The 16,418-nt window shown below is 51.4% G+C and overlaps 2 protein-coding genes across 2 annotated transcripts; one reads left to right on the top strand and one right to left on the bottom strand.

Annotated features, from left to right (window-relative positions):
• Positions 1–1,269: 1,269 nt before the first annotated feature.
• GEMIN4 (gem nuclear organelle associated protein 4) lies at positions 1,270–8,798 on the bottom strand. Its single transcript, XM_010373481.2, has 2 exons — positions 8,639–8,798; positions 1,270–4,680 (listed from the first exon to the last, which is right to left on the bottom strand). Exons 1-2 carry the CDS (start codon positions 8,646–8,648, stop codon positions 1,514–1,516), a joined length of 3,177 nt encoding a protein of 1,058 aa, XP_010371783.2. The 5' UTR covers positions 8,649–8,798; the 3' UTR covers positions 1,270–1,513.
• Positions 8,799–8,820: 22 nt separating this feature from the next.
• On the top strand, positions 8,821–9,937 carry LOC104670329 (acyl-CoA-binding domain-containing protein 6 homolog). The gene has a single exon (XM_010373526.2). It carries the CDS (start codon positions 9,218–9,220, stop codon positions 9,833–9,835), a length of 618 nt encoding a protein of 205 aa, XP_010371828.2. The 5' UTR covers positions 8,821–9,217; the 3' UTR covers positions 9,836–9,937.
• The last annotated feature ends 6,481 nt before the right edge of the window (positions 9,938–16,418 follow it).

The following is a 16,418-nucleotide window of genomic DNA, read 5'->3' as shown; positions in this document are numbered from 1 at the left end:
AGGTAGTGATGGGACATACTCTTTTCCCCCTATTCATCTCACACAATAAACATGTCCCCAGCCAATTCTGTTTCCTCATACCTCAAACACCTTAAACTCATTTTTTTTTTCTTTTTGTAGAGACAGGTTATCTCGGTTGCCCAGGCTGGTCTCAAGCTCCTGGCCTCAAGTGATCCTCCTGCCTCAGCCTCCCAAAGCACTGGGATTATTATAGGTGTGAGTGACCATGTCTAGCCCACTCTCATTTTTTTTTTTTTTTTTTTTTTTTTTTTGAGACAGGGTCTCACTCTGTCACCAAGGCTGGCATGCAGTGGTGTGATCTCAGCTTACTGCAGCCTCTACCTCCCAGGATCAAGTGATCCTCCTGCTTTAGCCTCCTGAGTAGCTGGAACTACAGTTGTGTGTCACCATACCCAGCTAATTTTTGTATTTTTTTTTTTTTTGAAGAGACAGGGCCTTCATATATTGGCTGGTCTCAAGTGATCCTCCCACCTCAGCCTCCCAAAGTGTTGGGATTACAGGTGTGAGCCACCGCACCCGGCCCATACTCATTTTTTACATTCCTGCACACGTCATTCCCTTACCCAAACCATTCATTCATCCAAACCTCGACAGCCCCTCCTAAGGCAGAAGTTAATGTGGCCCATCCATTCAGCACATCTCTGCTGGGTTTGCCGGGTCTCGTCTTCACAGTAGTCCCTTTGTGGGTGACTGAATAGAGGGAGTTAAGACTGTATGGGAGGTAAGTGGGAGTGCTTATTGTCCCAGCTACTCAGGAGGCTGAGGTGGGAGATACTCTTGAGTCCAAGGGTTCAAAGCCAGCCTGAGCAACAGACTGTACACACTCCTCAATTCAGAGGGGGCCCATTTTCTTGAGGTCATTAACCTAGCCCCTCACTGCTGAGTTTATCTTGGTCCTCCAATCCTCTCACTTTAGAATTGTGCAGGCCTCTCGGGCACAGCAATCTCATGGCCAGAGGCAGAACCAGGGCTGGACTGGATTATTTTCCAAGCTGCTGTCCTTTCCAAGATACCTCAAGAAAAAACATTAAAAGACGAAATAACTCTTGAAGGGGGTTATACATACCCTGCAGTGCTTTTTCCACTCACATGGTTTCAACTTTGGGCTTATTTGCCAAAATCTAGGATGGAAAAGTCCAGTTATGAACATGTTCCTCCTGGCTGCATTTGATCTTGAAGACACTAAACCCAATTTCAGAGCATACTTAATCCTGGGCTATTGCTGAGGCTGACTTAGAAGAGACAAAGTGAGATGCAAAAGAGGAGAATTTTTGTTTGTACGTTACAAACACCCAACAAACTATTTTCTGTGCACGATTATTGCCATGACTTTGTGGGGACAGTTTCACGTAACTGTCACGTCCAGGCTGCTCGGGTCTGGCCCCTGCAGACCTGCCATGCTGAGGCCCAGCTTTTCTGCTCCCCCTGTGCAGGTGAGAAGCTATTGATCTTCTGCAGACCCGCCACGTTGGGGCCCAGCTCCCCACGCAGGTCAGAAGCTGTTCATCTTCTGCAACAGGGTTTGGCGCCGTTCTTCGGGGCTGATGCCCTCAGCAATGGACTTTAAGAAGCGCTGCTCGTGCGCCCTCTGGAGCAAGGAGCTGACAGAAGGGTTGGTCTTGCTCAGAGTCTCATAGCAGGTGAGGGTTTCCAAGGCTAAAACGTAGAGTGGCTCACAGACCTCCGGGTGGAGCATGGCCATGATGTGCAGAGCATGGCAGAACACCTGGGTGTAGACGAACAGGGCTTCCTGGGTCAGGTCCTGCTCTGGTCCTTGGGCCCAAGGGCCAGCTGACTGTATCAGCCTGACTGAGTCCAGCAGGCGGGTCAGACTGCCACAGAGGAGTTTGACCACGTGGTTCCAGCCCTCCAGAGGAAGCCAATTATGACAGCTCTGGCTGCAGAGAAACTGGAAAGTCCTCAGGAAGAGTACGGAGAGTTGCAGCTCCTGGGCAAACGGCTTCAGGTTGAGCAGGGGAACAAACTGAATATATTCCAGGCTATATGGGACATGGAGAAGCTGCTTCTCCAGCAGTCTCCTGGTCAGCTGGTGAAGGCGCTGCCACTCCTGAGGGCTGCACCAAGGCATGACTTGTACCAGGGCCACCAGAAAGCCTTTGCTGAACAGTCTGACCTCCTCAGGATTGCCCACGTCCACCACCAAGACAGACAGCATCCTCTCTGAGATGCCACTGGAGACACAGCAGCACTCCATCCAGGCCAGGAGCCCCGTGCCGGCCCCGTAGCCTGGGTGGGCCTGGGAGGTCCACTCATCTTCTGAAAGCTTACAGATCTCAAAAAGTGTGGCTGGCACTTCACACTTGAAGTGCCCCTCAAAGTAGTTCTTCAGCCTCAGGCCCACAGTCCAGTCCAGCTGTTCTAACTTGCGGTGGAGCCAGGACAGGGACTTGACCCAGGCGTCCGGGGAGAAGGTCTCGGCATTGGCTGATACGATGTCACACAGGAGCTCCAGGATATGGATCGCCAGATCCTTCCTATCCAAAGAGAGGCACCGCTTCTCCTTGGGGAGCTGCCAGTATTTGCTGAAGCCGTCCAAGAGCTGGCACAAGCTGAAGAGGAGTGGAAACGGGGAGCAGGTCTGGAGCCAGTGCTCCTCTCGGCACGTGTCTGCTTCTAGAGTCTGGATGAAGATCCTCAGACTGAGGTCTACCTCTTCAACATCTAACCTCAAGAAAGGCAGGACAAACTCCCTCAGCACCTCCTCTGGCTCAAGAAGAGCAGCCACTGGAATCCCCTGGGGCTTCACGGGATGCATCAGGCAGTTCAGGAGCTCTAAAAATTGCTTTTCTTCCTTGGGTGTAGAGAACTTCGTCCAGACGGTTTCTTTGAGGCATGACACCATGAACGTGGCAGATGAATTGGGACTCTGCTCTTCCACGAACCGAAGGGCAGGGAAGGCAGTGAGAATCTGGGCCAGGAACTTGTGGGCGCCGAGATTGACCACAGCCAGGCTGCACATTTTCTTCACCGTGACTTCCGGGTGCACTATGATCAGGCGGGCCACGGAGGCCACAGCTTTCACCAAGCCCTGTTCAGAGGCACTCTGAGTGAGCTGGTTAAAAGTCGTATTGAGGTCTTCCTGAAAACCCTCCACATAAGCCAGCAACTTTTCAGAGAGGCCCTCTCGCCCCCAGGAATGCAGGATACCTGCAAGGACTTTATTTTTATCTGGCAGGGAGAGGTCTTCGTAACATTCCAGGACCAGGTGGATCACCTGCCGGATCTGAGACTCAGGGACGGCCCTGTCAGTTGTGCTGACGTCTATCACTGTTTCCAGCAGCCTCAACACCAAGTCTGGCTCTCGGAAGAGGGCCCTGTTACTCCCCAGGCAGGCTACCCACTCCTCCGAGAAGGCCCACTTCTTCTCAGAAGCAAAAATGTAGCACACTTCCATATGGCGGTCCATCTTCTGCTGGATGACGGCCATGGCAATGGAAGCTGTGATGTCCTCCAAGGCCCTGTTCTTCAGCACCGTGCTCGTTTTCCTCAGGAAGTCCCTGACACACTCCGCCAGCTCAGAGACCATCTGCCTCTCCTCTTTGGACAGGCTGGTGCGGTTCAGGTAGAGCGTTGCATTCTGGCTGAAGGAAGTCAGACTGTCGCATAGCCGGTAGCTGTCATAACTTGTCCCCTGGCTGCTGCGGAGCACGGCCTGCAGCTCCTCCCCCCACTCCCGCAGCAGGCGGTGCAGGAACTCGCAGCCCACGAAAATGGTCTCACTGGGGAGTTTGGCCAGTGAGGTCAGGCTGACATCCCATTCTGCCTCCTTCACCTTCTCTGCCAGCGCCTGCTGATGGTAGGGGTTCTGGGTGTCCGAGTTCCACACGGAGATCACGGTGGCCAGTTTGTCCAGATACATGGTTGCAGACACCTCCTGGGGGTCGTCCTCCATCAGTGCAAACACGGTCAGCATGTCGGCCAGGTTGGCCAGCGCACAGCACCTCCTCCCCGGGCCCAGGATCTGACTTTGGATCTGCATCAGCCCGCGGAGCAGCATGGCCAACAGGGGCATGGTGGGGCACACGTCTGGGTCTGACCTAAGCCTCTTTGGAGGATGGGGGAACTCATCTAAGGCAGGCAGGTACTTATGGGCCATTGCACTAAACTGGGAGAGCAGGGGGTCCTGCGGGTGACCCTTGTGCTTCATCATCTCCCACCAGACGTCCAGGAAGAAGGCCACGTCTTCAGAAGAAGTGTCAACGGTCACGTGCTCCAGAAAGCGCTCTAGTTCTGCATGGCGGATGGTGGTGGGCAGGGCCATCAGGAGCTGGATAAAGAGTCCAGAAGCTTCCAGGGATTTGAGCAGCTCAAAGAGGACAGTGTGGTTGATGGTGGGGATCATGTTGCCCACCGAGAAGAACAGGTCTTCCTGCCACCGCGTCTCTGTGTCGGAGGGGGTCACGGGGTGTGGCTGCAGAACCTTGGCCCAGATGATAATCAGAGCTTTCTTCTTCCAGGCAAAGGGCTGGGAGTGTGCTGCGGCCGAGGAGATCTCCCTTAAGGCCTCCACGATGGGGCATCCAACACGTTCCCAGTCAGACTTTGTCAATTCTGCCAGTTCCTTGGGGCGAAACAGCTGCTCGGCCAGCAAGAAGCCTCCGTGCAGAATAGTCATTTCTTCACAGATGTTCAAGGGCCCTGCACGTAGACAAGCCAAATAAGACAGTATAGTGAAAATGTTTCCAGATGGCCACTGCTGTTAGTAGGCGATCATGGTTAGAGATGACAAGGGTTTTCAATGACATCAGCGGAAGGGGAGAAGGGATGGCTACAAGAGCCACTGCAGAGCTGGAGTCAGAAGGACCTGGCCGAGGAATCCAGAATGGCTTCCGAGCTCTCCAGCCTGGGAATCGGGTGGCGCCACATATAGGGAATGGTGGAGAATCAGAACAGGTGTGAGGACAGATGAGTTCAGCTTTGGTTATCGAGGTACAGACGTCCTCCAGCAATGGAAACGCCGGGTAGAAGTTCAGGAAGGAAGTCAGCTGGGAAATGTGATTCTGAGAGTTATCTGCCCAGAGGGATCACTGGAACCAAGACAGTGAATGAGATCCTTCAGGAAAAGTGTGTGAAAAGAAAAAGCTGGGCTGCTGAGGCCAGACCCTCCAGCAAAGGGTGGGCCAGCAGAGGATGTGGGGAGAGCGGTTTAGAAATAGCAGGAAGGCAAACTACAGTGGCCACTGAGAATGTACCACAGGACATGACAGCTGAGCTTCTCATGACAGGTGAAGGGTGCATAGCCACAGGGTAACGGGCAGAGAAGCAATCACACAGCCACACGGTAATGGGCACAGAGCAATCACACAGCCACAGAGTAATAGGCACAGAAGCAATCATACAGCCACAGGGTAACGGGCACACAGCAATCACACAGCCACAGGGTAACGGGCACAGAGCAATCACACAGCCACAGAGTAATGGGCACAGAGCAATCACACAGCCACAGAGTAATGGGCACAGAGCAATCACACAGCCACAGAGTAATGGGCACAGAGGAAATCACAAAGCCACAGGGTAATGGGCACACAGCAATCACACAGCCACAGGGTAATGGGCACACAGCAATCACACAGCCACAGGGTAATGGGCACACAGCAATCACACAGCCACAGGGTAATGGGCACACAGCAATCACACAGCCACAGGGTAATGGGCACACAGCAATCACACAGCCACAGGGTAATGGGCACACAGCAATCACACAGCCACAGGGTAATGGGCACACAGCAATCACACAGCCACAGGGTAATGGGCACACAGCAATCACACAGCCACAGGGTAATGGGCACACAGCAATCACACAGCCACAGGGTAATGGGCACACAGCAATCACACAGCCACAGGGTAATGGGCACACAGCAATCACACAGCCACAGGGTAATGGGCACACAGCAATCACACAGCCACAGGGTAATGGGCACAGAAGCAATCACACAGCCACAGGGTAATGGGCACAGAGGAAATCACAAAGCCACAGGGTAATGGGCACAGAGGAAATCACAAAGCCACAGAGTAATGGGCACAGAGCAATCACACAGCCACAGGGTAATGGGCACACAGCAATCACACAGCCACAGGGTAATGGGCACAGAGCAATCACACAGCCACAGAGTAAAGGGCACAGAGCAATCACACAGCCACAGAGTAATGGGCACAGAAGCAATCACACAGCCACAGGGTAATGGGCACAGAGTAATCACACAGCCACAGGGTAACGGGCACAGAGCAATCACGCAGCCATGGAGTAACGGGCACAGAAGGAATCAGACAAGCCCTGCCTTCACCCTTTACAACCTTGCCTTGGGAACAGGCCTCAAACATTCTTCTACCTTTCAGGGAAACAGTCTACCCACAGCTCCTTCCGCTCAAAAACAAGCTACTCATGGCCCTGCTCTGTGGGAGAAACCAGGGAGCAGATACAGAAAATACTGTGCTAAATTAAGCCTTCCTTCAGGGAACTAACGAGTGACACAGACTTACCATGGAAAGCATCTTGGGATGTTTAATCAGACATGGGTTTAAATCCTACCTCAGCCATTTAAAAATAATGTGATTCTGGCCAGGTGCAGTGGCTAGCACTTGTAATCCCAGCTACTTGGGGGGTCTGAGGCAGGTGGATCCCTGAGGCCAGGAGTTCAAGACTAGCTGGGGTAACATAATGAGACCCCCCCTCAATCTCCAAAAAAAAAAAAGGACGTGATCTTGGTCAAGTTGCTTCTCCAAGCCTCCCTTCTGCATATGTGGGGATAATACAGACTTCATGTTATAACTCTGAGGATCATGTGATATATACCAGTCAAGCCCTTTCTAGTGGGTTGGTATTGCTATCTCCTGACCCCATCTCCCCGGGACGCTATGATAGATAAATACAGCTACAATAAGAATCAGGTTACAGAGTCTAGTTAGGTGATCAGTAAATGTTGGTTTCCCCAAACCTTTTCATAGTTGGCAGGTCCAGAATCTTGTCACTATTCTTTGCCTCCCCCAGCTCAGAAACATCAAAGGATGTAGGCCTTTATCAGCCATGTTTCCTTTGGCCTAGAAACTAAAACGAGGGTACAAATACTGCTTCCTATTCCTCATTCCTGAGTCCTCTCCCCTTTCCTAGGATTGAGAGATGCTACTCCTTCCTCAGTCTCTCATGCCCACAAGAGCTCATATTCCCCATTTTCACAGGCCAGACACCCGCAGAGAAAACACTGACTCCAGGAAACTAAGGACCATCTTACCCTTCCCACCATTTATGAGAGCAGAACAGGACAAGGGTTCAGCACTATGTAACCCACTTGTGGAGGCAATCCATCTCAGCTCACAGCAGCTGAGGCTGACACCCACGGAGGGTTAGGCTGCAGGGGGTACTTCTCTGGGGGTTACGGCCCTTCTTTCTGGCTCAGGAGGCTCTCCCAGGGTCCCAAAATATGGTCCCTCCTGACGCTGTAAATTTAATTTTATTGCATTATTGGATTAGTTGAGCAGATGTCTGGCCCTCAACACCTGCCTTCCAGGCGCAGTAAGTACCCACAGTGTGAAGTAGTAAGTCCCAGGGCAGTTACTGGCTGGAAAATACTCCGGTGCTTCATCACGGATGGTTAACTAGTGCTTGCTGGAGCCCACTTCTTAGGTTTATTATGCGCCTACTCCATGCCAGGCACGGTGCTAGGTGGTGCACATGTAAGATCTCTTCGATTCACAACCACCTTTTGAGGACTATTATTCCCGTTTTAGAGGACACTGAGGCGCAGAAACGATTTGCTGAGGGTGCCCCCGCCTGTGTGGTGGGGCTGGGAAGCAATTACGGCTGAGGGGCTCCAAGCCCTAAGAGCTCTAACATTCCGCTCCTGAAGAGCTCTCTGGGGGGCGGGGGGGAAACAGACCATTTCCCCCCAGCCTACTACTGCTGACACATCTCGGGGTGCCTCACCCCCAGCTCTCCCAGAACAGCCTCCTGGTCTTAGCAGCCTGTATCCAGGCTTAGCAGGGAGCTTCTGGTTCCAGGGTTCCCCCTCTCCCAGACCTTGCAAGATTCTGAATCAGGACGCACGCAGGTTCAGAAAGTGACGCCTCAGGAACGCAGCTGCCCCAACCGCGGTGTGACCCGCGCAGCCCCGCACGGGACACTGTACCTCGGCGACCTCCATTCAAAGTCGCCCAACACTCAGTGGGGGAGACACACTGCCATTCTCCCAGCTCTGTCGATGAGGAAACCCGATGCGCGTAAGACACTTGGAGCGTAAGACGCTTACTCAAGAACGCAGTTGCCACTCAGGAAACGAGGCCGCCGGGGGACCCGGGGGTGCTCGGAGAGAGCCCGTTTCTCAAAGCACGTGCGCGAGCCCCGGGCGCTTCCAGGGGTTCTCGCTTCACGTCTGCTCGGTGTTTTCCCGCGGAGGGGGCCGGAGGCGGCAAGACACGGCCCAACGCACGGCCGGACCCCGACCACCCCCGTCAAGGCCACCCGGGGACCCCCAGACCCGCCCCGACGCGGGGAAGGCTTCAGGCCCGCGCGAGCGTGCGCGGCAGGAGACGCCACCGGGCAGCACCGCCCCGGTGGCGCATCGCGGGACGCAACCCGGGGCTGAAGAGACGCGGCACCCACCTAGGTCCATGGTGGCGACGCCGGCGGCTGCGCGGGGCTAACGCCCCCTCCACTCCGAGAACGCAAACGCGGCGCGGGACGCACAGCACAATGGACGGCGCAGGCGCCACGGCGGCCGCGCTCAGGCCCCGCCCACAACCCCGCCCGGTCCCGCCCACAGTCTCCACTGCGCACGCGCAGTCCTCACGAACGCGCGCGCCAGGCGCACAGCACCGCCTTCCGGCAGAGGCCTCCCACCCCCGCTCAGGTACCGGGCGTCGCTCCCCAGACTCCTCCGCACCGTCCCCTGCCCGGCCCCGGTTCCGGGGTTTCAGCGGGTCCGGCTCACGAGTCCCCGGCCCCGCATTCACCCTCACCCGGTAACCCCTGGCGTGCCCCGCACACAGCTCACCCCCACCGAGCGCCTCCCGCGGGCCGCCCACTACCCAGCGCAGCAGCACCACGAGAAGCTTCCACTCCCACGCGTCCAGCCCGCCCCACACACAGTCGCACAAGGCGCTCCTGCCGCGGCGCGCCGCCCCCTTCAGACAGCAGCGGCTCGGATCCTACACGCTTTTGACGGCTGGTCCTCCCCAGAAAATGCACCGTGTGAGCCCAAACATGGTGGGGTGGCTCCAGTACGCTGGACCCCGAGCTTGCAGCCTGTGCTTGAGAAAACATGAACATCGTGTGCCTGCCTCCTCCCCGAGATTGAGTAGTAACCGCCATTCCAACTCTCCAGCTCCAGCTTCTAGCACCAGGGACCGCCTCCACCCCCTCATGTGCCAAGTGGAGTTCGAGCTGGCGCGCGCGGCCCTCAAGCAGCTGAAGGGTCCTGTGAGCGATCCGGAGAAGCTGCTCATCTACGGCTTCTACAAACAGGCCACCCAGGGCGACTGCGACATCCCCGCCCCTCCGGCCTCAGACGTGAAAGCCAGGGCCAAGTGGGAGGCCTGGAGCGCGAACAAAGGGGTGTCCAAGATGGACGCCATGAGGAGCTACGCGGCCAAAGTGGAGGAGCTGAAGAAGAAGGAAGTGGGGGGCATGGAGCGCGAACAAAGGGGTGTCCAAGATGGACGCCATGAGGGGCTACGCGGCCAGAGTGAGGAGCTGAAGAAGAAAGTGGGGGGCATGGAACGCGAACAAAGGGGTGTCCAAGATGGACGCCATGAGGGGTTACGCGGCCAGAGTGAGGAGCTGGAGGAGGAGGCTGGCTGAGGGCTCCTCAGGAATGGAAAGGGCTTCTTAGACCTTGATGGCTGAAACGTCCTGAAACTGTCGCAAGCTTAGCCGAGACATCAATAAATCATTTAAACTGCGTGAGAGTGACCGACTGCTGTTGGAACAGAGGAACTGGAGGAACTCGGTGACTGAGTGCTGGGGAGGCGTCCAAATACACATACTGGCTTTTTGTATGGTTTTGGGTGGAGTTCCCAGCCCTCCTATTACAAGAGCGTATGTAGGTATTTGGCAGGAGATGGGGGACAGTGTGCTGTGGAAATGCCCAAGATCTGAGGGTAGGAGACCATTCTCCAGTGACGGCCTGTTGGGAGGCTGAGGCCCCAGCCCCTTCTCTCTTCAAGGCTGATTCATTAATACCCCAACACCACAGAGGGGAGCGGGACTCTGTCCTAAACACTAAAGTCCAAAAGCCCCCACTGGAACACAGGGCCTACCAAGTTCATGTTTTGAGGGAGACCAAGCTTTCCGTGATGATAATGCGGTGAAACAATTGATGGGTCAGAACACAGCAGCTGAGAAACAATGGAGCAGATGGTGTCAAAATCGCAGCCCCCAAAAGGCTCACCTAAGGCCGGGCAACCCAAATGTTCTCGGGACTGTTGTGTACTCAACCCTGGTTTCTGCTTAGCGGATGTTGGTGGGACAATATGCATATGGATGTCTATGTGGGATTTGCTGCAAGAGCACAACACAACCCTTGACCTATGCAAGTGCCAGAGTGTCTGAACCCAGCTTCTACTCCTGTTAATCATCACGGGGGCCTCAATGCACAACCATTGTGCATAGCAGCTGGAGTATGGAATAGTAAATGGTATCCAGAGAGGCAGGTCTACAGTGGCATATGGGATTTCCTGGTACTTCTTCCTTAATAGAAACTATTTTCACAGATCATGACATCAGGTCAGCTCCAGTTCTCATTGGGACCAATAAAACAATAGAAGCAACAACCATAAAGACTTAAGAGGACAAAGGAAACAGACCTCACTGTGTGTCTTCAAGATCTGTTCACATAGTTGCAGGAAGTTGCTATAGACAAAGTACATTAATAAAAAATGAAGCCCACCCAGGACATCACAGCGACAAAAGAACTATTTCTGGTAACTGGACCAGGCGAGAGCCACACTGGAGAAGAGCAGTGCTGCCCTCTCTTCTTTGGTGAATGTTATGAAGACATGCTGATGCACTTAGGATCATGATTCATGTTAAATGTAAATAGTAAAAATAATACATCTTGTTCCAAAATGTGGTGACAATTTAGAAGCTGTCTATATAGCCAGAACACTCCGTAAATCACAGAACCTAGAAAGTAAAAATGTGCCATAATTGGGACAGTAAGATAAAGTTTTTAAAAAGAGAAAATTAGGATTTATCTAGTTGTATTTGCTTACGAAGGGGTTAACTATAGGATGCAGGGGAAATGGGATTGATGGGCATGGGGTATACTGTGAAAGGAAAATAAAATCTTGGGACCAAGTTCACTTAGCCAAAGGGAAAAGTTAAGCCTGGAAATTGAGTCATGGAACATGCAAAATACTTTTCTTTTTGTTCCTAAACAGATAAGCTACAAGACAGAAGGCCACATACCTCCCCAGATGGTTTCCCTCGCCCAACAATATAAATTAACAGCTTATCTTCATAGGTAAGGGACAAAGACAACACCAGAAACCATCCCTCACCAGCCCTGAGACAAAACGTAGAGGTACTGAGCAGAATGCCTAACTGTTCGTCTGCCCGCTGCTTTCACTGTAACATGTAGATTTGGTGAGCGCTAAATGTAGATTCACTGAGCTGAATGCATAACTGACTGTTCCTCTGCCCGCTCCTTTCACTGTAACACATAGATTTGGTGAGCACTAAATGTAGATTTACTGAGCTGAATGCATAACTGTTCCTCTGCCTGCTCCTTTCACTGTAACATGTAGATTTGGTGAGCGCTAAATGTAGATTCACTGAGCTGAATGCATAACTGTTCCTCTGCCTGCTCCTTTCACTGTAACATGTAGATTTGGTGAGCGCTAAATGTAGATTCACTGAGCTGAATGCGTAACTGTTCCTCTGCCCACTCCTTTCACTGTAACATGTAGATTTGGTGAGCGCTAAATATAGATTTACTGAGCTGAATGCATAACTGACTGTTCCTCTGCCCGCTCCTTTCACTGTAACACATTGATTTCGTGAGTGCTAAATGTAGATTCACTGAGCTGAAGGCATAACTGACTGTTCCTCTGCCCGCTCCTTTCACTGTAACACATAGATTTGGTGAGCACTAAATGTAGATTTACTGAGCTGAATGCATAACTGTTCCTCTGCCTGCTCCTTTCACTGTAACATGTAGATTTGGTGAGCGCTAAATGTAGATTCACTGAGCTGAATGCATAACTGTTCCTCTGCCTGCTCCTTTCACTGTAACATGTAGATTTGGTGAGCGCTAAATGTAGATTCACTGAGCTGAATGCGTAACTGTTCCTCTACCCCCTCCTTTCACTATGACATGTAGATTTGGTGAGCGCTAATCAAAGCCTCACAAGAATGTAACCACTTATCTCCCTACCTACCCTCCTTTATTTTTCCTTTCCCTCTTCCCTCCCTTCCTGCTCTTTCCCTTTTAAATACTTGTTAGGAATAATGCTTAAAATCCTAAGGAAATTGAACACTCAAAGGATTCTTAGCAAATCAATTTTACTTCTGCACAGAGGGGTGCCTCGTTGGCCAGTCGCCATGAGAGCACACCTGAACAAAGGGGCACGAGAGCCTTTATTCCTGACATAAGTCCTGCCCCTGTACCTTTTTCCATCGGCCGGGGTCGGGTCGTACAATCTAAACTAATCCCACTTGGCTAAACACTTGATTTTTTTAGATAGAGTGGGCACGTAAAAGAAAGTGGAGAGGGCTGGCCGGGCGCGGTGGCTCAAGCCTGTAATCCCAGCACTTTGGGAGGCCGAGACGGGCGGATCACGAGGTCAGGAGATCGAGACCATCCTGGCTAACACGGTGAAACCTCGTCTCTACTAAAAAATACAAAAAACTAGCCGGGCGAGGTGGCGGGCGCCTGTAGTCCCAGCTACGGGAGGCTGAGGCAGGAGAATGGCGTAAACCCGGGAGGCGGAGCTTGCAGTGAGCTGAGATCCGGCCACTGCACTCCAGCCCCGGTGACAGAGCGAGACTCCGTCTCAAAAAAAAAAAAAAAAAAAAAAAAAAAGAAAGTGGAGAGGAAGGGGAAGGGGTATCTGTAATGAGCTAGAAAGTTAGTCCTCTTTCCAAATAAGTAAAGGAATGTGAGCTGGCACTGATAACACTTGGTACTGTGGCGTGCCTGGGCATCTAACAAAGGAATAAAGGATAAAAAAGGGGGGGTACTAAGAATTAAAGAATAAAATATTGATCAGATTATTTGAAGAGAAACCTCATCATATCCCACAAAGTAAAGCCCTAAAAATCTTCTTTGGAAAGAGTGCGGGCCACAGATCTGTGGCTGCGTCTCCTTCTCAGGCACATCCTCAACCTTGGCAAAATAAACCTCTAAATGGGCAAGGCTTGTCTCAGACACTTACCTGGTTTAAAATACCTTTTCATATTGTTTTGATTTTTGAACCATATGACTCTATTGCTTTATATAAAGAGGATGAAGCAAGGGCACTTCTTTATTGATCATTAAAGTCAGAGTAAATTTACTATTGATTTCACCTAAGATAAGGGTAAGAACGCTTAAGAACAAACAGGGAAACTTCTCAACTCTTACCCTGAATTTCAACAGACACATTGGAGGTCTCCGGAAAACTCTGGCTGCTAAATCACAGCAGCACTGAGTGGCAGGTGAGATAGCCAGAAAGTCACATGAAGGAGCACTGAACGTCCCTGCGTTTGTTAATTCCGGTAATATGTCAGACGGACATGGACTTCAGACACTCCTGCAGGCTAACTAGGAGAGCTCTGGCAACACGGCCATTCTAAATCTTTCTGGAGATTTAACTCAAGGCACACTTGTATTTACATGTAGGCTCCATAACCCCTCAATTCAAAAAAACAACTCTGGAGAAGCTGGAGAACTTTCCAGCTTCATCTGTTTAAAACACCAGCTTGCAGCCTGAGCAACACAGTGAGAGTGTCTCCACAAAAAATCAAACAATTAGATGGGTGTGGTGGCACGTGGCTGTGGTCCCAGCTATTCAGGAGGCTGAGGTGGGAGGATCTCTTGAGCCTGAGAGGTCAAGGCTGCAGACAGCCATGATGAAGCCACTGCACTCCACCCTGGGTGACAGAGCAATGTCTCAAAACCAAAAACAAAACACCAGCTTGGGCAAAGCTATCTTTTTTTTTTTTTTTTTTTTGAGACGGAGTCTCGCTCTGTAGCCCAGGCTGGAGTGCAGTGGCCGGATCTCAGCTCACTGCAAGCTCCGCCTCCTGGGTTTAGGCCATTCTCCTGCCTCAGCCTCCCGAGTAGCTGGGACTACATTAGCTGGGACTACAGGCGCCTGCACCTCGCCCGGCTAGTTTTTTGTATTTTTTTTTAGTAGAGACGGGGTTTCACCATGTTAGCCAGGATGGTCTTGATCACCTGACCTCGTGATCCACCCGTCTCGGCCTCCCAAAGTGCTGGGATTACAGGCTTGAGCCACCGCGCCCAGCCAAAGCTATCTTTCTTATATCCTCATTTTCTAATTGATCATATCCCCTAGATGTGGGAAAGTAATAACTTTAGTTTAAAATTAGTTTTTGCACATCTAATGAATATCTAAATAATATACATATATTTTTGAAACGGAGTCTTGCTCTTGTTCCCCAGGCTGGAGTGCAATGGTGATCTCGGCTCACCACAACCTCCGCCTCCCGGGTTCAAGGGATTCTCCTGCCTTGGCCTCCTGAGTAGCTGAGATTACAGGCGTGCACCACCACACCTAATTTTATATTTTTAGTAGAGATGGGGTTTCTCCACGTTGGTCAGGTTGGTCTCGAGCTCCCATCTAATTTTGTACTTTTAGTAGAGATGGGGTTTCTCCACGTTGGTCAGGCTGGTCTTGAGCTCCCAACCTCAGGTGATCCACCTGCCCCAGCCTCCCAAAGTGCTGGGATTACAGGCATGAGCCACTGCACCCAGCCTAAATAATAGTTTTTAAAAATTACTGTTTTTTGGTTTAGAATTACTTAGCTGAACTGTGCAGAAGCAAGCTTCTGGATTCCCTGATAAAAAGCCAAAGTTGTACACTCGAGGGCTTTAGGATGAATAAAATGTTTTAAAAAAACACAACAGGATGAGGCAGGCTGATCACCTGAGGTCAGAAGTTCAAGACCAGCCTGACCAACATGGAGAAACCCCGTCTCTACTAAAAATACAAAAATTAGCCGGGCGTGGTGGCACATGCCTGTAATCCCAGCTACTCAGGAGGCTGAGGCAGGAGAATCGCTTGAACCCAGGAGGCGGAGGTTGCGGTGAGCCGAGGTTGTGCCACTGCACTCCAGCCTGAGTGACGAGTGAAACTGTCTCAAAAATAAAAACAAAGCTGGGCGCGGTGGCTCAAGCCTGTAATCCCAGCACTTTGGGAGGCCGAGACGAGCGGATCACAAGGTCAGGAGTCGAGACCATCCTGGCTAACACGGTGAAACCCCGTCTCTACTAAAAATACAAAAAACTAGCCGGGTGAGGTGGTGGCGCCTGTAGTCCCAGCTACTGGGGAGGCTGAGGCAGGAGAATGGCGTGAACCCGGGAGGCGGAGCTTGCAGTGAGCTGAGATCTGGCCACTGCACTCCAGCCTGGGTGACAGAGCGAGACTCTATCTCAAAAAAAAATTAAAAAAATAAAAATAAAAATAAAAATAAATAAAAACAAAAAATGCAACAACGCAAAAGACATGACAAGCAATGAAATAAATAAAAGGAGGTAGATCTCCTAAAGCGAAAATGTCCCGTGCAGACACACAGCGTTATCTTGCATCCTGCATGGTGCCCACTATCATGCACAGTTGTATATTTAGGAGAAAAACGTTTTGGTACGCAAAATACAAGATAAGCAGATAAAAGGGAAACCAGTGTATGTTATTCAGTCATTCAGTACTTATATAAACCACTTATTTTACTATAACAAACTTCGAGGGCCACATTATAGCGGTCCAATACACTAGGAAAAGGCGTTTCTTTTCACGAGGACAATATTACTAGAGATGAACATTAAAAATTACTTAATCTAATAGGAAATAGGAAAATTAACATACATTCTAAAGAGAAGCAGAAGTTTATCTGGTTATTCAAAGTTCATATAATAATTTCCACATGTATTAAAAAAAAGCTGGGCACGGTGGCTCACGCCTGTAATCCCAGCACTTTGGGAGGCTGAGGTGGGTGGATCACCTGAGGTCGGGAGTTCGAGACCAGCCTAACCAACGTGGAGAAACCCCATCTCTACTAAAAATACAAAATTAACCAAACGTGGTGGCGCATGCCTGTAGTCCCAGCTACTTGGGAGGCTGAGGCAGAAGAATCGCTTGAACTCGGGAGGTGGAGGTTGCAGTGAGCCAAGATCGCGCCATTGCACTGCAGCCTGGGCAACAAGAATGAAACTCTGTCT

The sequence above is a fragment of the Rhinopithecus roxellana genome, chromosome 19 (genome assembly GCF_007565055.1).
Source record: "Rhinopithecus roxellana isolate Shanxi Qingling chromosome 19, ASM756505v1, whole genome shotgun sequence".
Taxonomy (NCBI): Eukaryota; Metazoa; Chordata; class Mammalia; order Primates; family Cercopithecidae; genus Rhinopithecus; species Rhinopithecus roxellana.
The sequence above is the reverse complement of the archived record's forward strand: the minus strand, read 5'-3'. Positions and strand labels throughout refer to the sequence as shown.

What these genes read in the sequence shown, in the direction of transcription:
- LOC104670329 (XM_010373526.2), top strand. Translation starts at nt 9,218, where the DNA reads ATGCACCGTGTGAGCCCAAACATGGTGGGGTGGCTCCAGTACGCTGGA.